Source organism: Dysidea avara, chromosome 12 (assembly GCF_963678975.1).
Source record: "Dysidea avara chromosome 12, odDysAvar1.4, whole genome shotgun sequence".
Lineage (NCBI taxonomy): Eukaryota > Metazoa > Porifera > Demospongiae > Dictyoceratida > Dysideidae > Dysidea > Dysidea avara.
Genome location: NC_089283.1, coordinates 24,210,866 through 24,236,719, shown reverse-complemented (window position 1 = coordinate 24,236,719; position 25,854 = coordinate 24,210,866). Strand labels below are relative to the sequence as shown.

The window sequence follows — 25,854 nt, the reverse complement described above, 5'->3', positions numbered from 1 at the left end:
TCTGTATAGTGATTGTAGAATTATTACTGAACAGTCGGCCCTGCTGGTGACTGTTATATTAGAATAGTTTAGATTTCCTGGCTGTTTTATTAGAATATCTCAATCTTCTTACCAAAAAAACAATGCTACAAGTGTTGTGAAAAACTATTAAGATAGATGTTTAATATGTTGGAAACTGTACTTACAATTTTTGAAATGTAAATTCCTGAATACTATCTGGGTATGCCCTTGCTACGATAACAAACAATTCCTTACTACACATGTCAAGATGGAGTTCCATATCATAAAGTTTACTGTCAGTATTACATTACAGGCTTCATGCTCATAGGCAGAAAAGGGTGGGCTATATAAGGCACTGAAGGCTGTTCTTAAGTGGTTAGCTGGAATGGAGTTAACCCCTACTTCTATGCATTTAAAATCTGAAAAGATCAATATAATCTAATAGAACAGTCACTCAAATACTCTAATAGAACAATCAAATGTTAGCATGAAGTATTGTGCATGGTCACAGCTTTCAGACAAGAACAAAGAAAATCTTATATCAGCTGAGATTAAACCTCTTCAATTTACAAGACATTCATCTAAACATTGTGCACGCTACCTATTATTAAATTAGGTTATCAGTTTTGTAAAAAAGACATGGGTACACAGAAAGTTTATAGCCTGTAGCTAATGTGCTCCCCACACATAAACACAATATAATACACAGCACAAGTAACTACACAGTTGCAAAATACAGAACTGAACACAGAAGTAACTGTTCAAAACACAACACAGAAACAGATTAAAGTACAGTGAAAAGTCACGTACAGACATGAGTAGGGAGTGTTGACAAAGAAAGAGTAACGATAAGAGTTAATGGTAGAGAATGGAATTGATGGATGTGATCTGGTAATGGTAGAAGAAAATTTAAAATGTCTCAAAAATGGAATGGCAACTCTGTTATACAAAAAAACCATCATGAGGAAGAGAATGATCTAGTATGGAATGGAGACCAGTTCTTTAAGGTAAGGTTCATTCCACATATGGCTGGTAGAGTTCCATCTACTACCACAGACCATGATTTTGCACATCATTGAATTGTTTCTAAATGGGACACATCCTTTGAGAAATGCAAACACCAAACAGGTGAAGCATTGCAATGGTCTCACAATGGAGAATCACTTCAACCAAGAGCTCATAATATTCTCTTGCTTTAACTATTTGGGGACTTGAAATTATAGTGTGCAGTGGCAATTGTATACCTGACCTACATTAGTTGAGCACAGCATGACTATTGTTGTATGGCTGTAATATAAAGTAGAATTTCAGGGGGGACTGGGGGTGCAACCCTTTTTTTCCTTTCTTTGACCCTTGAGAGAATAAACGTCTTAATGATTAAGACAAAATATACATTACAAGCATACAGGGGCCTAGACACAGGGGTACCATGTGCTGATGGATCAGTACAGGAGCCCTGGCAAGACTTACATTAACTAAAGGTAAATTAAATTACAATACACAAAAAAAACAAAAAAAAACTATATCTACATATATGTAATACTTAAAGTTTACCTAAGGTGGTCTAAAAGATCCCAGCCCGGGGAGGCTCTAGAATTAAAAATTCTGTAAGAACAGGACACAGCAATGCGAGCTGCCTGCTCAAACAAGGATCTTATGGTTTTCTTTGGCACTTCACAAGCAGTAGCCATTTGAGCAATTGTTTCTGGCAAAAAGTGGCCTAAACAACCAATTTCAATTGGAACAAGATTGACAGTTAACCCAGAAAGCTGGAGGTCATATTGCAAGGAGCTATATCGATCTTCCTTTCTAGCTCTAGCAGCAAGAAGATGTTGCTGGGTATTAGTTGGTACTGTCAATTCGAACAAACAAATGGAATCATTAGAAACCAATACCAAGTCAGGCCTGCTGAGGGTGGAGGAAAGATTGGTTGGGATGGTACTAGGGGGGCTGGAACTAGCTAGATAACCAGGAAGGTCAGCGTAAAGTTTGAATGTTTCAGGTAAATGCTGTTGGAGCCCATGAACAAGGACCTGTAAAACTGAATCATGTCTCCAGGTATACCTGCCTTGATCTAGAGCAGCAGGACAGCCAGTTAAAATATGGTTTGTTGTGGGTTGAGGAGCTTGACAAAGAGTACATCTAGGGTCAGTAATGATGTTCCATCTGGCCAGGTTCATAGGGGTTGGTAGAGTGTCACAACCAGCACGTAGCAGGAAGGACAGCTGTTTTTCAGGGAGGCCATACATCAGTCTCTTCCACAGAGGGCAAGCTTGCTCCAGAGTTACAATATCTAAAAATTTATTTTGAACAGTTAATGGTTCCAGTTTTGACTTCCAATATTCAATGTGAGCAGAGCGTAAGTTGTGGCGAGCATGGTTCTTGAAAGTTGCAGAGTGAATGTTGGCAACTGAAGCCTTAGCAGCAGATAAACAGTCAAGGACAGTGGAAGAGATATCGGATCTGTTAGCTAAAATAGAATGTCGCAGCTCTATAATCAGTGGATCAACTGACCGTTCAATAGCCAGAATGTACGAAAGTTTGGCTGATTGCTTCAGGTGTGGTAAAAAGGGGAGATCCAACACATCCGGGTGGAAAACAGTTCCAGGAGTACAATTTCTGGGGAGGTTCAACCAATTTTTCACAAATTTCAATACTGATGACTGTGCTGAAATAATAGAAGACACGGTAAGCCTCTCAACAGCTAAATGAAAATGTAGAACAGAAGACACAAAGTTTTTTAAGATCCATATCTTATATTCTCCCCGAACAGAACACTTATCGATGGATTGTAAAAATTGTAAAATTTGTTGCTTCATGTTAGCAGAAGCTACCGATCGAGCAATAGTTGGAGAAACACCAATAGTGCGACCCAGAAACTTAGTACAATCCACATTACAGATATTAATGGTATTCCCAGCTGCCATTGAAAATACAGTAGAGGAAAGCATACGATGACCATTAAAGTAAAGGGAAAATTTTTCTGTTTCACCTTATTGTTAGCTAGGCCATGTAATCTTTAAGTCTCCAGTTCCAGTGTGTTAGGTTAGGTTAATCCAAAGGCTGCAGCACATGTTGCTGTCAGACCTTCAGTGCAGGCCACTGTAAAGCTTTAATAATAATAATAATAATAAAACCCCAAAACTGCAGTTTGAAGGCTTGAAAACAACCTAAAATGTATGCTAAAAACATGAAAAATGCTAAAAATAACAATGCCAACCTATACTTCAACTCATAGGCGGCAGAAAGGGGGGGCTAGGGGCGGCTGTAGCCCCCCCCCCTCAGAATGATATCACGGCGAAATTATCCTTGTGGTGGGGCTGAAAGCCGCAGTAAAGATCGAGATACTCTAATAGAGCAGTCACTCTAATAAAGCAGTCACAGTCTTAGAGCAGAGCTATATGTAAGGATTTTATGTATAGTTTGTCGGTTATATATAAATGCGTAGCTGGTGAAGTGGGCAGCTACTGTCAGCTAGTTGTGACCTTTTATTTTTTTTTTGGTCTTACCTTATAAACCAGAGACAATTTTGATCATTTCCATAAGTCTGGGTTAGTCCAGCCCCCCCCCCTCATATCAACTACTTCCTCCGCCCCTGCAGTTCAACTATATATTTCCCCAGATTTTTCGAAACTTATTTTTCAGCAGGGGGGCACCCTCCCTTATAGAATCACCTATGTGACGTAGATAGTTTCATGTACAGGATGCTTTAACTGCAAGATGCTACACATGAAAGCCGAGAGAATTGATAAAGATTACTAAACACTACTGATTTAAGTGGAATCTGTTGGCTACCTAGTCTCTGCTCTTACCACCCTTAAATTCTAAACCACTTACTACTGCATAAAATATTACTATGGTAAAGTGGGCACTGTTTGACCCTATTTAATTAACTCCTAGTAGCTGAACTATGTGGCAACAGCTTGTGCTGGAGATAGTTTAAACTCTGTTTGATATAGACAACAAATAACAATACTGAAGTTCTTCCATTATGCCTCACTGTTATTGATAATACTCATGAGGAATCGTTTTGTCTAACACTTGCAATGTTTAGTCATAGCAATATAGTGCTGGGTTTATGAAGCATAAAAAAAAATGAAACTTACTATAGAAGCTTCCTTGGATGAGCATGTATTCACAATCCTCTTCCACTGAAAATAGCTCTAGCTACAATGTATGTGACTGTATACACATGTTTCAATGTTCATTATTACCTCTTGTCACATTTAAGTGAGATGCCAATATCCTATAAGTCACATGTGACTTCAGATATTTCATAGTGGTAATTGTGGCTGGAGTCAGGACTGATATAAATAATGTCGTGTTTTAGGCCAGGGACTTAGTAACTTTAGTATAGGCACACAATGCACATGTAAGCACGTAGCTAACTATGTGTATGTGTAGGTAGATGATATTTCAGTTACACCATGTACTGATAATTGGATAACAAAGTAGTATTATTGTAACACTATAACTGAAAACTTGATTCATGACTCTTATGGCACTCAATGGAAATCATGTTTCACATCACTAGCCTGTATTGCTATATTGTACTCAGTCTCCTGTAGTCTCACTGCCAATTAAAATCATAGTTATGGGAGTAAAACTAAATTACATTGCATTGCACATTCAACCTACACACCAGCAGAAGGTATCTAGATGGGATGAAGACCTATACTTCAAAGTGGAAAAGTGGTTTCTTAATTGAACATATCGTTCAACAAGCTCTAATAATAGTCAGACACATGTGTAGCCACAACTCATGTTAACAACATCCTACACTGTAAAAATTTAGTAGTGAATTGCTCTGCCACAATACTCACTACTTTTAAGTAGTGACGTTCACTACTTTTTGTAGTGAACGTCACTACTTGGTGGTCAATGTAGTGACGTTCACTACAAAATTAGTAGTGAACGTCACTACACAAAAATAGTGAGTATTGTGGCAGACATTAGTAGTGACGTTCACTACATTTAGTAGTGACGTTCACTACTTTGTTTTTACTGTGTATACCTGCTATAATCATGCAGCTTAATCCATGATACCTGTTTCAGTAAACTATAGGTCAATTCAAAAATCTCCAAAAAGTGCTTGGAATTATACCCTTGGAACTGGCTTCAATTTGTTATTATAAGTAATTTCAGTTATAATATTATAAATCCTTTACTTGCAAGTATGCACAATTATAATACACATATTTTCACTACACAATGACTGAAGAACTATAGCTAGTAATTTTCAAAGCACATCTATAGTAAGTAACTTTTAAGTTTGGTCTCTATCAGCTAGTTTAACTGCTTTTTTATTCATGATTATCGTCATACTGTACCATTCAGAATTTTCATCCAGATGGATCCTAATGTTGAGAAATTACTGTGGCCTCAATGCACAGTTACATAAAAGGGTATAGTTATCTGTAGCCATGTACTGGAAACATACTTCAAGTTGTGAGGGTGGCTGCTCAATCAGCAGGGAATTTGAATTGTATGTGCTTATCTGGAGGTATAATATTCACACAGGAAAACAAGTCCATTAGGATATGATATGTCTTAGTATCTAATGTCTTTGAGCTGAGCAGGCTGTATAGGACCAGGTGTCCTACAGACCTTCAGCACTTGTGCTGTAAAGCTTTGATAAAAAAAATTTTAAAAAAAGATATGGTAAACTAGAAAACATGTAACTACATGTACTTGACTCATGACTCTGAAATCACTTATTAAAATTCAGATCTCATTCTCCTGTGCATGGTATCACCACCTAATTTGGGTAGCTACTATGTTCCATGTTTATTTTCACCATCAGTCTATCATGCAATACCATCATAATAATTGGCAGGGTTTGACCAGTACCATTTCACTCGTTTTCATAATTGTGACTTGTGAGTTATCATTGTTGAGACACGTATATATGACTGTTTTGTAACTGCTCCAGCAGGTGGATATTAGAAGTTGAGATATTAACTTATCCACTCAATGATCTTAATCCTTTGAAAAATCTCTATCTACCATCAAATTTCAAGACTGACTGCTCAATTAGAGTAATTGAGTAGTTTGTATGTCCAACCAGCAGGTGAACAGGTAGTATACCAATATAATATGTACAGGTTGAGCTGATCCCTTGAAAACATTTAATAACTCAAGGATGGAATTACACAAGTTCTTGAAATCGTAGTGTTGCTTGACCTGCTAAAAAAATAATTATTTCAAATATCTGATACTTTATTGACGGCAAATGAAAGTTTTCACAATGAGAAGCCATAAAATGTAAAGTCTGCTACAACCTTTCCCCAACTTGTAATGGAGCCAAACTGTACATTGACACATTTACTGTCATCACTTATCTGTATAAGTTGGCTGTAGCTAATGCTATAATTATTCTCTTAAGAAACAATCTACCTTTATTTTTAGTTGTTTCTTCAGGGCTCAGCTCATGCAATGTGAGAGATTGCCGGGATACAGCAAATAAGACCATGCATTAGTGAGGTCTGTGCAAATATAACTTTGCAAAGTAATCAATGCACAATCACAACATAATTTTTCACTGCAGCATGATTATTGTTTAGCATCTTTGAAGTGGTCTGGTAAGTTGTTCCAATAATTAATTACCCAGTAATGAGTTGTACATTTACAAGAACGAAAAATTTCCACCTTACTTCAGATAAGAAAATGTTGTCATGATTATGATTATGATTATGATTATGATTAAAGTACCGGTAAAGGCACAGCCTGTAAACCGGATCTGCACACAATTGTATAATTAACCATTATACAAAAGTAAATCTCGAATCAAATAAGTGATTATCCTGTCCATACATACATAATCGATCATTAAAGGACTCCAATTGTCTTATACAGTTAATCTGTTGAAGAGCGTGTGTTCTGCTTTTTAACTTGTTCATAGATTTTTGTTCGTAGCTGGAATGAACAATTATGTTTGAATGTATACATTAAAAATACTAAATGATACTATGTTATAGCTAGCTAATTAAGTCCCGACACGTTCAACCTATGTGACTGGACCTGTGAAAACAGGGCATGTACGTAGGCACAAACAACACCCCGTCACACAACAGATCATATCTTCATTTACATTCTGTAACTTATGTTATAAAGCCAATTATAAATTTTAAGTTGGTAATGCTGAAAATTGTGCCGGTGGTCATGATGGCATGATGGAATAAAATGTTATGAGTGGTTAAAGTTTGGAAAAGTAGGAAAATTTTGCATACCCACATTCCCTGTTTTTGCAGGCCCAGTCACCTATATTAACAGGACCACAAAAAGGGATCAGTGTGGACATGATAAAGAAAGGCATGTGAGGTAGCTATAGCTACAACAGTAAAACAGTTAATTTTTCTCAAAGTTACAGACAAAAGTGAACGGAGCTTACTTTATATATATTAGTTACGTGTTTCTAACTCCCAGGCTTTAAGCCTTCTATAGTGGGATAGCATTCACAAAATGAGGTTAGTACAATCTAGTGCCCATCCGGCGGCCCGCGCTATACACTATTATAACGTGGGCCCACCTGCAACCTGGGCACGAGAATCTCTAATGAGAAGCACCACCCCGGGTCAGACTAACGGTAAGTCTTGTTGTACTATATTTTTTTCCATTATCCTATACTGACAGTGACAGGACTGAGCAGAGAAAGAATGGCAACAGCATACACACAATGACGGGGGTGGGTATGAATATCAGATATGTTGCGTATAATCATAGATATATATAAACCCCAGGACTCATGGGGTTTATATATTTATGGTGTAATCAAGAGTACCCCTGTACTCTTGGTGTAATGCGCCTATCAATATATTGCCCCGCCATCCCCCCCTCGGGCATATGTGGGGCTATAGAGCAGTTTCAAAACCATGGTAACCAAAAATTATGCAATGGACCACATCCAAATCGCCATGTTTTTGTACCAGACTGTTTCATGTTGCAAGTTGAATTCCTCGCTAAATTCATGCCAAGACTTATTATTAATACATAAGTAAAATAGATGCCAGTGATAGAATAAAGTATGTAGGTGAGTTATTAGGCATTAAAAGATCCATACTGCCTCCCAACAGGGCAGTTTCGTAGGAAAGAGAGATGCGTAAAGATGGATTTGGCCAAATTGCGACCTATTCACCACCCAGAGGTGGTTAAAACTAGGGGAAACTTGCAGTATAGGTCTTTATCCAGCACCACAGCATCGTACAGCCACATCCAGCTATCCCTGAGTTAGCCAAAATCGCTCATGTGCTGCCGGGATTCCCACTTCATGTGAAAAAGCAAACAGCAAAATAAGACCGCTAAAGTTTAACTGATGGTTGATTTCGACAATAAAACTTAACTCTAGCAAAATTCACCACTAAGAGTCTTCTTTTGCTGGCGTTTTATCACAGTTTGGTAGTACGCCGGCATTACTGGTCTCGTGCCTTTCAGGAGCTCTGGCTAATCCTGGGATAGCTGCATGTGGCTGTACACTGCTGTGGTGCTGGATAAAGACCTATACTGCAAGTTTCCCCTAGTTTTAACCACCTTTGGGCGGTGAAAAGGTCGCCGTAATTTGGCCAAATCCACTTTCGGATTTCTTTTCCCTATGAAACTGCCCTGTTGGGAGGCTGTACGGATCTTTTAATGCCTAATAACTCACCTACATACTTTATTCTGTGTCAAATCCCCACTGTTGGCCCTAGTTGCAACATGGGGATTTACTCGGGATTTGACATAGCATATAGCTACAAACAAACAATAGATCAGAGAGCCAAGGATTTAGATCTCTCTTTCAAACCAGTCAAGTGTGTGTCACATTTGTTTGATGGTCGTCATCACATGCAACAGGGAATTCAGTTATCTGGGGGCAGTACAAGATTAATAACTGGGGGTGGCACCATGTTTCTGGGGAAGTCCCTTGAAGTGTCCTTAAGTGCCACCAAGAAGGCTGCTAGTAAGAAAATGTGTGATGTGCTATCTCGTCTCTTGTCCACTACCGATTTATTACCTATTCGAGGAGAGTACAAGTTGTGGCTTTATCGTAACTACATTGTCTCCCTGCTACGTTTCCACCTCTCTGTAGACTCTGTCACTACTGGTGCCATTACTAAAATGGAAAACATTGCCACTCGGCACCTCAAGAAATGGCTAAACCTCCCAAGAAGTGCCACCCGCGCTGTTATCCAGGGGTGTGCTGTCCAAGCATCTCTCAGGTTTCTAAACAGGCAAAATTGAGCCTTTTGTCCTGCATTAGTGCATCTTCTGATGATCAAATTCAGGAATTGGGTCTGCAATTACATTTGGGAGATGAGTATTTGCAGACACAAAGCTCGGACTACTCCATCCTATCTAAAGCCCGCTCTCAGCTGTCATCCATCCCAATGGCTCGTCACCTTTACTTACAGTCTAAGAAGCTGGCTGCTGCTGATGAGCGCTCACGCTATGATAAACACCTAGACACACTATCTGTCCAATGTAAGCTGAAGGACTCAGTGTCTCTTGGATCTTGTTGTGGTACCTGGAACAGATTGTTACTGGGATGCAATCCAGGCCAGCTTTCCTTTATTCTTCGGGCTGCCTCCGACACTCTCCCCACCCCGGTCAATCTGCAACGATGGAATATCCAATGCAGCGCAAAGTGCATACTGTGTGGCGGTACTCAACCAACCACTGTGCATATTTTGGGCGGCTGCCCCAGTGCATTGACACAGGGTCGCTATACATATAGGCATAACCAAGTTCTGGACTGTTTGTTCACTGAGCTTTCTAAAGTTTTGACTGATCAGTGCATCGTTTATGCTGACCTACCTGGAAGGCGAGCAAGTGATTCCCCTCAGGCAACAATACCTCCCGCTCTTCTCATTACGCCGTATCGCCCTGATATTGTGATTCACAATAAAGAAAGTAATTCAGTAGCCTTATTGGAGCTTACTTGTCCCCTGGACTCTGTCTGTCACCTTGAACTTGCAAGAGACTGTAAACTTAAAAGGGAAGAATATCAACTACTTTTGTCTGAGCTAAATCGCCTTGGCATTGTTACCTTTTATGACACAATTGAGATGAGTGTATTGGGTCACTATCTGCCAAGTTCATTATCTTCTTTTCGGAACTGTGTGAACTTCATTCAAAATAATTTCACTATGTTAAAATCTCAATGTAAGAGAATCTTTGATTTAGCAGCGGCAATTTCAATATCCTCTTCTAGGAGAATATTTATGGCGAAGAGCTGCCAAGAATGGTGCGTGGACTTTTGAACATTATGTTGGCAAGACATTTTTCATTATTAATTGTGTGTGTGTTTTGTTTTTTTGTTAATTGTACTCCTTGCCATGCCCACCTGTGGGGCTTTTTATGCCCTATTTTTGTGGTAGCATGTGTCCGAGGACATTTGATTGTAATTGTTTGTGTCATCAATAATACTGATGGTTCTTCTCTCTCTACAACAAATAATACTTGGGTGCTTAATGAACAATTGTCAAATGCCCCATAGTGGGGCAGCAGTTTTGTGTCAATTCCCCCTGTAAAGCCCCACTTACTCCCTGGGGTTGAGGGGGGGGGACAACACATTGATAGGTGCATAACACTTGTCAGTACCCGAGCAGAGAGCCTCTGTGTGTTTGATCACATATTGTAAGTCTTGTCTTGAGACTGCAAAGAGGAAGAGGACCAAGGTAAGGATGAGTACCACTGTGTGGTATTCTATCGAGCACTTGGTGCTCATTTTCTGTTAATAGTCTAGGACAAGTTCTGTAAGTCCCAACAGGCTATTGTAGTCTCTTATTACAGAAATGAGGTCATGAAGTAGTCTCACGTGGGCTGACCGTTTTTTCTCAGCATGGCGTTTATTGTTATAAGTGCCTGCTTGAAGAAGGATCTGGTCCAGAATCATATGCCGACTTGTTTTCATGCTCTGAGAAAGAACTAGAAGTGTTTAATCAACTTTCGTCATAAAATGTATACTTCCTTTTAAATTTCAAGCCATGTACACACTGGAACTACCACGAACGATTGCTGATAGTGGTGATAAGTGATACCAAGGCTATTTTTCTAAAGGATACAGATTGCTTCCTTGTGAAAACAAAAAGGCTAAGGGTGAACTGAGCAAGGATTCAATCAGTGCCCTTTTTAGCCATTAGAAAAACAGTCTTAGGGTCTCTCATCACTGCTACCTGCAATCGTTCATTGCAGTTCCAGTGCCTACATGGCTTGAAATTTAAAAGGAAGTATACATTTTATGACAAAAGTTGATTCAACACCTTGAGCTTTTGCTCAGGGTGTGAAATTGAGTTGGAATATTAATTCTGGACCTCCGAGTAAGCTAATCGATAAGTGCCATGCCAAGAAAAAGTGGTCTGGCCACACGAGACTAAACATGAAGTACACCTTAGTTATGTTTGGGATCTACATGGTCACTATAATGAGGCGGTCTTATTAATGAAGTATACCTTAGCTACATTCAGAACCTACTTGACATGGTCACTATAATGAGGGAGAGGCAGTAGAAAAGCTAATATTATTTAACTTACTATTTCCCTTACCTTTTGTAGTTGTTCAGAAGAGACAACACCTTGATGAAGAGTATGTAGTGTCTGATGATGAGTAGGTGGAGGTCAGCAAAGAGAAGGGGGAGGGGCTAGCAGAGGACGAAGAGGAGGTAGAGATATACAAGCAGCTGGAGGTTAATGAAGAAGAAGAAGAGGAACAAGAATCAGATCCCAACGAGGATGAGGAAGGGAGCTCAGTTCAGCAGTTCATTGTGAGCAAACAAGAGATTTTGTAATATTTGCATGTTAGGAGAGTATCTAATTATCCCCAGTAGATATAGCCTGTACAAACACATTGTGTCAAATATCAAATCTATGTAGCTAGCTTATTTTCCTTAGGCTGGGAAATAAGAAATTGTTGGTCCTAATTTTTTGACCCCAATCAAAAAAGGCTAACTGTGGAATACTATCTTCTGTTGGTGATAGAGAACTGTTACTCTCTCCCATACAATTATTATGGTCTTACTATATATCACTATTATAGACAAGGAGTTTCTGACTTTGACTTGATGATGTAACGAAGGAAAAAGGTAAGGCTAGTGTATAAGATAGTTGAGCTTTACATAGAGTACCTGTCCTCATTCTTCCTTACCTGTAAAATTCAACCTTCTTGTACTGAGTGGTTGAAAATGTTTGCTATTAAGTTGTTCCAGTGTAGCTCCTAAGGTTTTGTATTAGTGACCTTATGCCATAGTTGTGTATAGTATTGTTTTGTGTTAACTGCTTCATTGGTTTGTGTGTGTTGTTGTTGTTTTGCAGGCGATGCAGTGTGCAAGATGTCAGAGGAGGAAGGATTATGATGTCACCACTAATGATGATGAGATCATAGCTATGATCGACAAGATGAGACAAGCTGCTAGCGTGAGGTTTACCTACCACCATGTGTCAGTTAAATATCTTCTACTGTAGGAAGATAAGCAACTAAACTTGGACCAAAAGGCAGCAACTAAAAAGCTAAAATTGTTACCCATTGTGCTAGCCCAGTTACAAAAGTACAATACTGTTCAGGTTGTTTATATACTGCATGATAATTGTTGTTCTTGCAGAGCTGAGTTGAAACATGCCTTTGTGGAGTGTGGAGTGTTAACAGTGTTGAATGTGAGTATATATACCTTGTAGTCTAGCATAGCAAGACCACTACTACTAGCGTTAGAAATATGTCAGTAGTTAAAAGCCATGTTTGTGGGCTGTCGGTGTTCCACTTGGCTGACTACTTTGTTGGTCAAAGAAGGTTATGTAATGACTATAGAGTTCTTATCTCACACTGTGAACTATTGTAATTACCTGTATAGTGGTCTTGTCATGATGGACTGGTTGGTCTAGTATTGTGTACGATACATTGTGGTATCTGGGAATGGTTGAAACCATTGCCGGATCATTCCTTTCCACACATCCAAATAAGGAAGGGAATATTGGATGTCCTTTGTACTGTAAGTAACTACCCTCAAACATGTTACACATTCAAGCTAATAACTCTACTTGTAGCTACCAACATTAAACAATGACATACTAAAACAAAGTGGTATTGGTAAGGGAGTGATGATGTTGTACAGACATCCTAAGGAAACACGCAAGAATAAGGAAAAGGCTGGAAAGTTAATCAGTTAGTGAATCCTGTCATGTCAGTAGTGTTATACCAATGTTCTCAATTAGATGAGTGGGCAAGGCCAATATTTGGATTGACGTCTGACTTTAAAACTCTTAGTCGTGAGGAGAGAGAGAATCAAGACTATGAGCTGTTATCTGTAGCTGCTCGTAGGAGACTGAGGTTGGTTAGACAACACCTCTCATTGTCATTTTGCTTCTTGTACTGTTAGCTCTGGTGGAGATGGCAGTAGTCGTAAAACAGGAATGGAAGATGATGGGTAAGGCTGCTGGGACTGTACCATAATGAGATCATGAAGTATATGTTTGGAACCTTTGTGTGATTAACACCTACTTGCAAGCGATCACTTTATATCACATCTTGTTATATTGCAGTCCACAGAAGCTGGGTGACGGAGGCTGGGTGGGGAGGGCTCGTGTTCCCATGCCTTCCCACAAGGACTATGTAATGCGACCAAAATCAGCTGTATCCCAAGAAATGAGTGTTAAGGTGTGTATCACAGTTTAACACACATGATGACATAGTCACAACTATTTCATGTGGTGTAGGGATCATCAAAGAAAGCTCCTGGACGATATGAGAAACGCATGCAGAAAGTGAACAGCAGCCGAGCAGCTAACAAAATGCATGCACCCACTTTAAGTCTGGAGGGAAGAGGATTATTGTGATTGTACAATACACTAACATTGTCTTTTTTAACATCACTGTGATCATACTGAAACTTATTGTATAAACAATGCCACGTGCACTGCACGAGACACGTGTAATTCATAATTGTATCGCGGATTGCACATCCGTTGGGGTTATTGCATAAAGCGGCCTTGTGGCCTTAGATCTTGGTGATCACGAGAACGTTAATAGAGTGTGATACAGCTACTGTTGCCCCACGTAGACTTGTGTTACAGCATAGAACCATAAACAGATCGATACTCTCTAATACAACAGTCACCTTAATAAAATACTCTAATAGAGCATTCAAAAAAACAACTAATAGAGCATTCGCCAATTAAGCTGGTGTAAAAATGACATACAGACTATGTGATATTTCTAATGTAGAACATGCCGCAGAACTGTGAAAGTTAATATCGATATAATATATTATGGTTGGCCTGCTGCTGCTGCTGCTATTGCAGCCATGGATCATCTGGTAGCTAGCTAAAGAGCATGGTATGTAGATTGTAGGGTTTTTCTGAAGTTCAGTGTTGTAAGGTAGTCACAATAGCAGTATTCAAAGTTTAAGCAAACAAGCCAAGCTGTTATTTCTTGCTTAAATGCAGCCATTCAGCTAGCTTATAACTTGTGAAGAGAAGACCATCATGATTATGATGAATGTGTACAACAATAACAACAAAAAAAAGAGACAAGTATGTGAATCCTCGGACTAACATGCGACCGCAGTCAGTTGTGGGCATGGCAAGGAAAGAAAAAGTGTAACTACATACATACATACATGCAATAAGAAAAAGCCCTATAAGGTATTTACAAAATCTAGTTCAATCAGTCTGGGTTGATAGTCCATTCTTTACAATTTCTCCCAAAAAAGATCCTCTGAGATGCAGAAATTGATGCCCCAGCCATTTCATTCAAAACAGCTCTAACACTGGCTTTTGCTCTATTAGAGTATTTTATTTTAAAAACATGTAGGTGACTGTTGTATTAGAGAGTATTTATCTGTTTATGGTTCTAGGTTGTAACACAAGTTTACGTGGGGCAACAGTGGCTATATCACACTCTACTAACGTTCTCGTGATCACCAAGATCTAAGGCCACAAGGCCATAGGCCACAAGGCCATATAGGCCACAAGGCCGCTTTATGCAATAACCCGGACAATTTGCTTGTAGCTGAATTTTCTACAGGGTGATTTCTTTGTAGCTGAACTCTCTACATGGTGGTTTCTTTGTAGCTGAGCTCTCTACAAGGTAATTTCTTCTAGCTGATCTCTCTACAGGGTGATTTGTTTGTAGCTGAACTCTCTACAAGGTGACTTCTTCTAGCTGAACTCTCTACATGGTGGTTTGTTTGTAGCTGAACTCTCTACAAGGTGACTTCTTCTAGCTGATCCTTCTACAGGGTGATTTGTTTGTAGCTGCAAAGTAACATCTTCTAGCTGATCTCTCCACAGGGTGATTTGTTTGTAGCTGAACTCTCTGCAAGGTAACTTCTTCTAGCTGATCTCTCTACAGGGTGATTTGTTTATAGCTGAATTCTGTATATTGGTGATTTGTTTGCAGCTGAGCTCTTTACAGAATGGTTTCTTTGTAGCTGAACTCTCTACAAGGCAACTTCTTCTAGCTGATGTCTCTACAGGGTCACTAGTTTGTAGCTGAATTCTCTACATGGTGGTTTCTTTGTAACTGAACTCTCTACAAGGTAACTCCTCCTAGCTGATCTTTCTACAGGGTGATTTGTTTGTAGCTGAATTCTGTACAGGTGATTTGTTTGCAGTTGAGCTTTTTACAGAATGGTTTCTTTGTAGCTGAACTCTCTACAAGGTAACTTCTTCTAGTTGATGTCTCTACAGGGTGATTTGTTTGTAGCTGAATTCTGTACAGGGTGATTTGTCAGTAACTGAATTCTGTAGTTACTTATAGCTGATCTCTCTATTGATTTTCTTTCTTCCTGTCAATATACTCATGGGTGTTGCGCGCCGGCTTCTTGGGCCGCACGACACACTACCGTGTGTCTTGATAGATTAGGTTATCAATTTTGTCAAAAAGACGTGGGTACACAGAAGGCTTGTGTACGTGCTCCCACATGTAGTAAACAAAAATACATTATGTATACACAGCACAAGTAACTACACAGTTACAAAATACACAGAAGTATATAACAGTTTAAAATACAGCACAAAATAGATCAAAATATACAATTAAAGTTACAGTAAGGAAAGCAACAAAGAACATACCAAAATGGAATCTGATTTGACAGCTGTAGAATGTGAAAGAGAATAGTGTTCTAGAGATACGGAGTGTTGACAAAGAAAGAGTAATAATAAGGATTAATAGTCGACAGAAAAGATAGAGTCAGTGCATGGGTGTGATCTGGTGATGATTGGCAACTCTGTTGTGCACAATATTATGAGTCAGACAAATATAAGGGAAGGCAGTTCTTTAAGACGAGAGTGTGAAGACTTATTCCACATATCATAAGTTCCATCTACTATGACAGACCCATCATTTTTGCACTTCATTGAATTGCTTCTAAATCTTTGTTAAATGCAAACACCAAACAGGTACAGCATCGGTCTCAGCTGACAATGGATTTAGATGCTGAATCACTTTAACTGTTGGCTACCACCTTTTTTGAGGTGCAAGTGACATTTGCTGTGCTGTAAAATGATAACCAGCCTTCCTAACATCAAAATACGTGTGCACATGATTGATAACAGCAATAATGAAATTAGAGGCGGTGGGGTAAAAAGGGATGCGGGTGGGGATGAGAAACAATTAATCAACTTTGCCCATCCTTATTATGTTCACAAGGGCATGCTACTAGCTATGTGCTACAAGCTAGATGATAATATTGTCAGTCCTTCTTCCCTGATGTAACTACCAAGACATTCAAGACTCTGATCTTAAAATCTGGGCCAGCCACCCATCTTGGTTTATTTCTGGATCATGCAGTGCCTGCATCTCCTACTGGTATATGCATGTGCACAGGTGAAAATTAGTGAAATTTTAAAGTTGGTTAAGTAGTGAAAAGCATACAGGGAATATTACAGCTATAACTGTTAAGGAAATGTTTATACCAGTATAGGAACATGTGATCAGTAGAAGATGATATTCACATTTAGTTATTTAATGGAGCAAACCTAAGCTATCATCTCCTACATATCACATACAAGAGAGGAATGTGCAGTATGTACACATGCAGGTGTTACAGGTGTATTGTTCTAACCATTAGTGTTAACTCATGATCAGACATTATATGTGCATAAGAGCACAGTGAGTTTCTCCTTGTGGAGTTCTGTAATGAAAATTTTGGTCCGGGGCAAAAATCGTTCCGGTCAGACCATTTTCAGTCGACCAAATTTAGTCCACCCGGACCATTTTTAGCATCTGAAATTGGTGCGGCCCAAACCTAGTTGGCCACATGCACTCCTGACCACTCCGACCAATTTATTGGTCGACCAAAATGTGTCCGGGTGGACCACTAACGCATGCAGCCAATGATGCATAGCTATAAGTTGTTTGTGACGGAACATGAACACCAGCCGACTTAGCTATAGCTATTCTCATTTATCAATCTCAAATAATGAGCATTGCAGGCATTATATCACTGCATGGATTTGTGCTTAAAAGGTTATCCAACAAGGGCACGATCATTGCATGCATGGGATTAGCTAGCTGCATTGGAGGTGCTTAAGATCGAGATACCCTAATAGAGCAGTCCGGCACCTATAATATTCATCACCTCCTCTACAGCCTACCTTCCACTCCTTTGTGAGCAGCTGTGATTCTACCTCCACTACAAAAAAAGTGTCATGTGTATGCGATATGCTCCAAACATGTTGTACATAACGTGAACTCCTGTGGTGTATGTGATGTGTAGGAGATGATAGTTCAAATTTGCCTCATTAAATAGCAAATGTGAAGTATTATCTCCTGCATATTACTTACCCCACCTAAGCACATTTCATGCATATCACATTTAGTCACTGACTGCACTTGTGGACTGTGCTGTAAACAGCCCCTGAACACCAATCAAGACATTATTTAATTCATCACATATGCACAAATATGCATTTTACTGTAGTGAGCTAGCTAGCTCACTCATTAAAGTTGTCTGATTTTCTTTCTTATTTGGCAGGAATACTACAAGTATCTGAAAGGTAATAAATTGATGTATCTCTGGTGTAATTTCATGTGTGCTTTGGCAATTTTAAATCTAAACCATTTATCTCAAAACTTCTAAAATAAATATGTGACCGGATTTGACAAAACAAGGCTTCCACACACATCCAATTTTCTGACTTTAACCAGCTGTAACTTGACTACTCAGCAATCTATTGGTCTAACATTTGCACAAAGTCCTTCCATAGCATAGTAAAATACCAGTTCAAAATTGGAAACTAATGGCATACTCCTACATAATGAATGAGTTATGGTACTTCATAGTCATAAAGTGGATGTGCGTGTAAGCCTTATTTTGTCAAATTCGGTCATTAATATGGATTGGTTTTCCAAACAATAGCTGCATAAATGCTTTTACATTGTGCTAAAGGAAATTTGTTTACTATGCATGAAGTGCTGCACTTCTGTATAATTATGATAATCAATACAACTATATTTCATTGATGAGGTGTAATGGGAACACCCTTTGCACCTACAAGGGTGTTTCTGTGAATGAAATCCCACAATTAAAAGTTTCTTTGGTAGTTACGTTATAAGTACAAATTGCAAAGACAAGCAAGTAAGTGTACTTGTAATCATGTTGAATTACTGTATTTCACAGGTCATAATATGTGCTTCCTAAATATATCATCAATGAAAATGAAGGTATAGGAGGAGATCCACCCCCACGAAAGTGTTGGAAATTAACAGTGTACCCCACCACACACCCTGGATTTACACCTCTTGTAGCACTTTTACACTCTGGTGTTATATTTCTTGCAGCACCTTAGCACTCTTCTTTCACACCCTCTAAGTGTCACCACAGCACCCTTTTCTAACACCTGAAGGGAGTTGTTTTTAAACATGCAACTGGCTTAGTGGGAAATAAAGACTGCAATTGAAATCCAGACATGCATGAGGTTACAGAACTGTGCTGGCTCCCAAGTGCCTGGCATATATGCAGCAAAATCAATTATCAACACAGAATAATATGTTGGGCAACTAAAATAGGCCATCCACCAATTCCTGTCAACCCAAGACAGTCAACCTTACCAAGGCCAGAAATTTCCATTAAACTTTTCACACTACCTGCACCATTAAAGCCAGCGTCAAGTAGTTTGAGCTTAAAACCATGAACTAGTATGGTAGTATGGCTATACTCTGGTATTTGATTTTGTCTGATGTGCAATTTGTATCAGTTTTGTAAAATCTGATACTATTAATAGCTACTATTATATTTCACTTGAAACTGCAGGTTTTCATCTTGCATGATAATTCAGGGCAGGTGCTGTTGTCATGGGGGTCGATAAATCATTTGGCCCATAAATAAATTGCAGTCAAGTGTTTCTGCCACACTTCTAACAGTGTTAATAACTGTATGCGATTACATGTACATTACACCCTATCATGAGGTGTTAGACCTCTGTTTAGGGTTTCCAATGAACAATTAAGGGTGTTTACAAAATGGTAACACCCAACAAGTGTGATTATAAACCTCTTATGGTGGTAATTATTTTCAAGGGTGTTGCAACAACACCCCTTTGATTTTTAGAAAATCATAGGTGTCATGGTAGCACCTAAATTTTAACAGTGTGACTGCTGCAAAGCCACATGTATGATTTTCTGGCGACTAAGACCCATTTTCTTGATTGTGCGGCATATGGTAGACATATCAACTAAACTTATTATTATTATAGGTACTGTGCAGAAATATACAAAAGATTGTAACGCACAGATATTAATCATAATTACAAAACATTAGCCAAGTGCCATAAATTTAGTGAAGGAAAAAGAGTTTATATTCTTGACACTGTTTGACATTTAGGGTCTGTACATCCGATATTTGTTAGTAAATGGTTGGACATAATATGTTGGATGTGGATCCATCTCCAACTTCCATAGTAGAATTGTCACTGGAAGAATTCAATAATTCAGTTCTGGGTTTAGGCATGAAAGTTGAATTAATTTGGCCTTTAACATAGAGTTTGGCACGACAAATTTTAATGTTTTTTGTCAGTTTCGGAACAAATCAAGCTCCAACGCTCCTTTAGTAATACTTGCTCTCTTAGTTTTTCCTCTTTATTCATATCAGGTTTGATTTGTATGCCTTCAGGGATTTTAGATCTATTGGATAAGACAGTGGCTACATCAAAAGCTCAGGATAGTTCCACTAGTAGAGGTCTTGGTTTGGTTCTAGATGAATTAAACTTTCCCAGACGCAAGCAGTCCCTAATAGAAAGATCACTAATGTCACCATTAGCTTTGTTCAGGATGTTAACACAGGAATCAATGTCTGACTTGGTACGACTACTTCTTGGGATGCCAGTAGGACTTTCTTTGATACCATATACCACAACATTGAATTTACGATCTGTAAAATTATTTGACACAGTAGATTTGCTAACAGGTGCAGGCTGATTGTATTATTTATTTATTTATTGTTAATCAGCAGGACCCTCCAGGGGTATAATGCTGATGTGCAATTACATGTGTACAATTTCAATTAGTTACTTAACTATATAAGTATGTACAATTACGACAAGTTACTTAATTATATACATATGTACAATTACAATAATAAACTATAAAAATATATACAATTACGATAAGTTATTTAACTATATACATAAAAGGGGCTAATTTTTGCTTAAATTCTTCAACACAGTCAGTCTCAATAATCTCAGCATCTAATCTATTCCATTCTGGTACAGTTCTTGGGAGGAAGGAATATTTATATACATCAATTCTTGGTTGGTAAGGTACTAGTTTAAAGTTATGTGAGTGTCGGGTCCGTAATACAGTAGATTTAAATGGGAGATAACAGTTCGGTATAATTAATAAATCATGTAGTACTTTATATAGTAAAACTAGTCTAGCTGATTTGCAACGTTCTTGTAGTGTAGGCCATTGCAAGTTTTCAAGGATGTTAGTGATGCTGTCTCTATTATTTTGTCTCCATGGTTGACCTGTGACAAAACGAGCAGCTCTATGTTGGACCATCTCTACTTGATTTATGTTGGTTTGGTGATATGGATCCCATATTGGGGAACAATACTCTAAAATAGGCAAGACAAATTGTTTATATGCTAGCTCACGTAGATGGCTAGGACAATGCTGTAGATTTCGTCGCAAAAAACCAACAGCTCTGTTTGCCTTATTGCAGATGTAATCTATATGTGGCTTCCATGAAAGTCTGTGATGTAACTTTACTCCAAGATACAAATGTTGTTCTGTAACTGCCAGTGAGGTGCCATTCATTACATACGAAAATAAACTTTTGTTATGGTGATTAGAAATTTGCATTATCTTACATTTGCTGATGTTAAAAGCCATTTGCCATTTATCTTCCCACTTTGACAGTATTGTCAGGTCTTGTTGGAGTGTTTGATGGTCTGTTGAACTGTGAATAACTTTGTATATTAAGCAATCATCTGCAAAGAGTTTCATTTGGCTACTAATACCCTCAGTTATATCATTTATGTACAGTAAGAACAAGGTAGGACCCAAAACTGAGCCTTGTGGTACTCCCGATGTGACTTTACAATAATTAGAAAAGGAACCATCTACGACAACTTGTTGGTAGCGATTGCTCAAGAAAGACTCTAGCCATTGTAAAATCTTGCCTCTAATGCCATAGAATTCAATTTTGCTTAGCAGTCTTTTATGTGGAACTTTATCAAATGCTTTGGACAGGTCTAGTATACCAACATCTACTTGGAGTTTATTATTCAATGCTTTTGCAAAGTCATCAGTAACAGTAAGCAACTGCGATTCACAGGAATGCCTTGATCTAAAGCCGAATTGACAGGGGACTAAGATATCATGAGCTTCCAAGTGTTTCATAATTTGACTTGTGAGTATGTGTTCCATTGCTTTGCAAATGATTGATGTCAGAGATACTGGTCGGTAGTTTTGTGGGACAGTTCTTTTGCCAGATTTGAAAATGGGAGTGACATGTGCTAGTTTCCATTGTCTAGGGACCACACCAGCGGACAAAGATTGTTGAAAGAGATGGGTCAGCATCGGAGTAATTTCAGCAGCAGTTTGTTTTACTAAATGTCCAGAGATAACATCAGGGCCAGGGGATTTATAGGGATCCAACTCAGATAGTATTTTGAAAACCCCATTTGGTGATATATCAATGTTGTTTATAGATGGATATGAGGATGCTGGCATTTCAGGGATGCTTTCCAAGTCCTCTACTGTAAAGACCGATTTAAACTGGTTATTTAAAGTTTCTGCAATTTCTTTGGGTGTAGTTACTTGATCAGTAGGTGTCTGTAATGTGCTAATGCCAGTTGTATCCTGCTTTTGAGACTTTATAAACCTCCAAAATGTTTTTCTTCTGCTATTGTCACAATCTGAGTTTAGACTACTAGTAAGATATTTAAGGCGCTGTTGCTTTAAAGCAGATCGTACTTGGGATTGCATGTCTTTATATGCTTTTCAGTCAGAAGGGCGTTTAAATCTTTTAGCTCGCTTATACAAACGTTGTTTTCTTTTAATCAGCCTTTTGAGTTGAGAGGTCATCCATGGTAAGCGACTTAATGTAGATATTTGCTTAGCTGGAATATGGTCTTTAACGATTTGTAGAATGTTTTCATGAATAAAGTTCCAATTTTGTTCCACAGTTCTAGAGCTATTTTCATTCAAAGTTAAATACATGTCTGAAACTGTAGAGACCTTTTCCCTAATTATATCCCAGTTTGCTCTATTATAAAGGTATATTTTCTTCTGAACATTCTTGTGGCCAACCTGAAGATTGGCCAGTTCTACAATAACTGTCTCATGGTCACTGAAGCCTGGTACTGTTATACACTGATGGATATAGTCAGGGTGGGTGGTAAAGCACAAATCTAAAATGTTATTACCTCTGGTTGGCAAATTAACAGTTTGCTCCAACATAAAATCATGAGCTAGTGTTATCAAGGATTCTCGGAAAGTTAATGTTACGTAAGAGTCCATAAGTGAACCAGACGACCAATCCACCCCAGGACAATTAAAGTCACCTCCCAATACGATCATTGTGGTTGGAAATTTTTGCCTTACTTGTGTTAAGCTTTCAGAAAGCTCATCCCATACAGATGATGGAGAATTTGGAGGAGCATAGAATGCTCCCAGGATGATGTCATGAGAATGTTGGAGATGTAAAAGGACCCAGATAACTTCACAAGTTGAGTCTATCTCTAGAATTGATGATGGTATGGATTTTTCAACTAGGATAAATACTCCTCCTCCATGAATATTTCTATCCTTCCTGAATACAGAATAGTTTCTGGGGAAAACTTCTGAATCAAAAATTGTATCGTTTAAGTGCGATTCAGTTCCTATTAATAAGTGAATATCTTGATTATCTAGAAACAATTCCAATTCAGCTTGTTTGTTTCTAACACTACAAAAATTAGCAATGGCAAGCCATGGTAGTTTAAAACTAATTTCAGGGGAATCAGAGTTATCAAAGTGCAGGGGCCAGGAGAAGAATCAAATTGGCTGCTATAGTTTAAATCCGATGTATGAGACATGGAACAGTTACTCAGGCCATTTTGAAAGTTGTCAGGAATGTTGGTTTGTAGTAGGTACAGAGTTGTGAGTAGCTACAGAGTTGTGAGTAGCTACAGAGTTGTGAGTAGCTGTGTTACCTCTAGCAGGTTTGGTGATTATAGCTCCATTACGGATTATTAGGTCAACCTCACCTTGTGAACGTCTGTGTTTAAGTTCAGAAAGCAGTTTCTTATGTTTTTCTCTCTCAAACCTGGTTCTGTCCGGGGCTATGAACACGTTCTTGTAGGAATCATTATGGCGTAGAAGGTAAGAGCGAGAAAGCAATGTAAGTTTGTCTTCTTCGTGTTCTAAGCACAATAACAGAGGCCTGTGTTTGTTAGGCAGCTTTTTCCCCAATCGTACTGATTTTGTGATAGCATATGGACCATTGAAAACAGAAGAACACATAGCAGTAAATGAATCACTATCACTTTTGTTTGAAGCAGGTTCAGGTAGGTTATAAACAATCATGTTCTTTTTTCTTCTGTCACGGTCAGCAAGTTCATCAATTATACTTAAAGCAGAGCCGGCTGGGGGAGCAGCTGCAGAACTAGATTGGGTTGGGTTTAAAGATACTGAGGTACTTTCAATTTCCATCTGAAGGTTACTGCTAGAGGTGGACAGGTCATTAATTTTTGTTGATAAGTCTTTAACTGATGTTTGTAGCTTTTTACAAGTGTCCTCTGTAATGAACTCAGACTTTTATTATTTAATCATGTTGTAATTATCAGTTATATTGAACTATTAAGAGTTGTTAACGCGTGTTATAAGTCAAGGGACTTGCTCACTTAAGTACTTAGAGGGTACATTACACTGGCGACGAGGATAAACTGTTACTACTTATATACAAGAAGCACAACCTGTGAAGATGGCAACTCATGGTGAACTCTCAGCATTTAATCCGGCTAAGGAGCACTGGACAGCATACATAGAAAGAGCTCGTTACTACTTTATAGCCAATGATGTAAAGAGTGATGAGAAGAAGTGTGCTATTCTGTTTTCTGGCTGTGGACCTGAGACCTACCAGACAATTCGCAGCATAGTGGACACAGAGACTTTGAACACTGCTAAATTTGATACTCTGGTGGAAATTATCACAGCTCATTATGATCCTAAGCCAAGTTTCATAGTCCAGCGCTTCAAGTTTTATAACAGAACCAGAGCAGCTGGTGAGCCTATTGCTGCATTTGTTGCTGCACTACGAAAGATAGCTGAACACTGTGAATATAAAGACACTTTGAAAGACATGCTGAGAGACCGGCTGGTGTGTGGAGTCAATCATGAAGGTATTCAGTGCAAACTGTTAGCTGAGAAAAACCTAACCTATGAAAAGGCTTTGGAAATTGCTTTAACCATGGAGACAGCTGAAAAGGGAACAAAAGACCTGAAGGCAAATGACACAACTATGGCACAAAAGGACATCCACTACACACCAATCCAGAAGTCACAACAGCGTTCCGCAACAGGAAGATCCAAGACCCAATCCGCAGTCACATGTTACAGATGCTTGGGTGAACACTTAGCAAATGTGTGTAAGTTTCGTACTACTGAATGCTACCTTTGCAAGAAGGTTGGGCACATAGCTAAGGCTTGTAAGAAACAGAAAGGCAAGAAGAGCCAACAAGTTAACCAAAAGTCAAACCATTATGTTGAGGAAGATGATGTAACCACTGTTGCTACAGGGCACAACAGAGACTCTGATAGCTCATATGGCATGTTTACAGTTGAAGGCAACAGCCCAAACCCTATTATCGTTCAACTAGACATCAACCAGGTTCCAGTAGAGATGGAGGTTGACACGGGTGCATCATTATCTCTCATCAACAAAGCTACCTATGATAGAATCTGCAGCAGAAGCCATACTCAAGCCTTGCAGAAAACAGATGTGCATCTCAAGACATACACAGGAGAGGCTCTGTGTATCCTGGGAACAGCCAAAATACAGGTCAAGTATGGTGAGATAACACAGCAATTACAAGTGTATGTTGTTAATGGGAGAGGTCCAAATCTCATGGGAAGAGACTGGTTAGGAAGCCTTAACCTAACTGTTGGTGTAATTAACAGTCTCTTAACACCTGCTGGTTTACAAGAGATATTAGACAAGCATGCCACAGTATTTTCTAACAAACTTGGTACCTTGAAAGGTGTAAAGGTCAAGCTACAAACAAAACCAGATGTAGTACCACAGTTCTTTAAAGCCCGTACCATTCCTTTGGCTTTAAGACAAAAGGTAGAAGCAGAGTTAGAGAGACTTGAGGGGCTAGGAATAATAATTCCAGTACAACATTCAGAGTGGGCAGCACCAGTTGTACCAGTTTTAAAGAAAGATGGCACTATGAGGCTTTGTGG

At 38.8% G+C, this 25,854-nt stretch overlaps 3 protein-coding genes across 3 annotated transcripts; 2 read left to right on the top strand and 1 right to left on the bottom strand.

Moving 5' to 3' along the window:
• Nucleotides 1-7,527: 7,527 nt before the first annotated feature.
• Nucleotides 7,528-13,834, top strand: LOC136240433 (protein IWS1 homolog). Its single transcript, XM_066031418.1, has 12 exons — nt 7,528-7,585; nt 7,633-7,684; nt 11,529-11,737; nt 12,010-12,055; nt 12,285-12,386; nt 12,435-12,517; nt 12,572-12,623; nt 13,011-13,128; nt 13,179-13,293; nt 13,343-13,390; nt 13,506-13,620; nt 13,680-13,834. The coding sequence occupies exons 5-12, from the start codon at nt 12,288-12,290 to the stop codon at nt 13,797-13,799; spliced, it is 750 nt and encodes a 249-aa protein (XP_065887490.1). The 5' UTR covers nt 7,528-7,585; nt 7,633-7,684; nt 11,529-11,737; nt 12,010-12,055; nt 12,285-12,287; the 3' UTR covers nt 13,800-13,834.
• LOC136239957 (uncharacterized) lies at nt 8,692-11,761 on the top strand. The gene is made up of 3 exons (XM_066030701.1): nt 8,692-9,170; nt 9,236-10,046; nt 11,585-11,761. The coding sequence occupies exons 1-3, from the start codon at nt 8,692-8,694 to the stop codon at nt 11,759-11,761; spliced, it is 1,467 nt and encodes a 488-aa protein (XP_065886773.1).
• Nucleotides 13,835-22,410: 8,576 nt separating the features above from the next.
• Nucleotides 22,411-24,102, bottom strand: LOC136239956 (uncharacterized). The gene is made up of 2 exons (XM_066030700.1): nt 23,604-24,102; nt 22,411-23,291 (listed from the first exon to the last, which is right to left on the bottom strand). Exons 1-2 carry the CDS (start codon nt 24,100-24,102, stop codon nt 22,411-22,413), a joined length of 1,380 nt encoding a protein of 459 aa, XP_065886772.1.
• Between the last annotated feature and the right edge of the window lie 1,752 nt (nt 24,103-25,854).

Excerpts from the sequence above, each read along its gene's own strand:
- LOC136239957 (XM_066030701.1), top strand. The coding sequence starts at position 8,692 with ATGGGGATTTACTCGGGATTTGACATAGCATATAGCTACAAACAAACA. Across the intron at positions 9,171-9,235 it reads ACCCGCGCTGTTATCCAGGG|TGCATCTTCTGATGATCAAA; the intron begins GTGTGCTGTCCA and ends GTCCTGCATTAG. Across the intron at positions 10,047-11,584 it reads ATGACACAATTGAGATGAGT|GTGGAGGTCAGCAAAGAGAA; the intron begins GTATTGGGTCAC and ends GATGATGAGTAG.
- LOC136240433 (XM_066031418.1), top strand. The coding sequence starts at position 12,288 with ATGCAGTGTGCAAGATGTCAGAGGAGGAAGGATTATGATGTCACCACT. Across the intron at positions 12,518-12,571 it reads GTGCTAGCCCAGTTACAAAA|AGCTGAGTTGAAACATGCCT; the intron begins GTACAATACTGT and ends TTGTTCTTGCAG. Across the intron at positions 13,621-13,679 it reads CCCAAGAAATGAGTGTTAAG|GGATCATCAAAGAAAGCTCC; the intron begins GTGTGTATCACA and ends CATGTGGTGTAG.
- LOC136239956 (XM_066030700.1), bottom strand. The coding sequence starts at position 24,102 with ATGGAAATTGAAAGTACCTCAGTATCTTTAAACCCAACCCAATCTAGT. Across the intron at positions 23,292-23,603 it reads AATCACCAAACCTGCTAGAG|GAACTGAATCGCACTTAAAC; the intron begins GTAACACAGCTA and ends ACTTATTAATAG.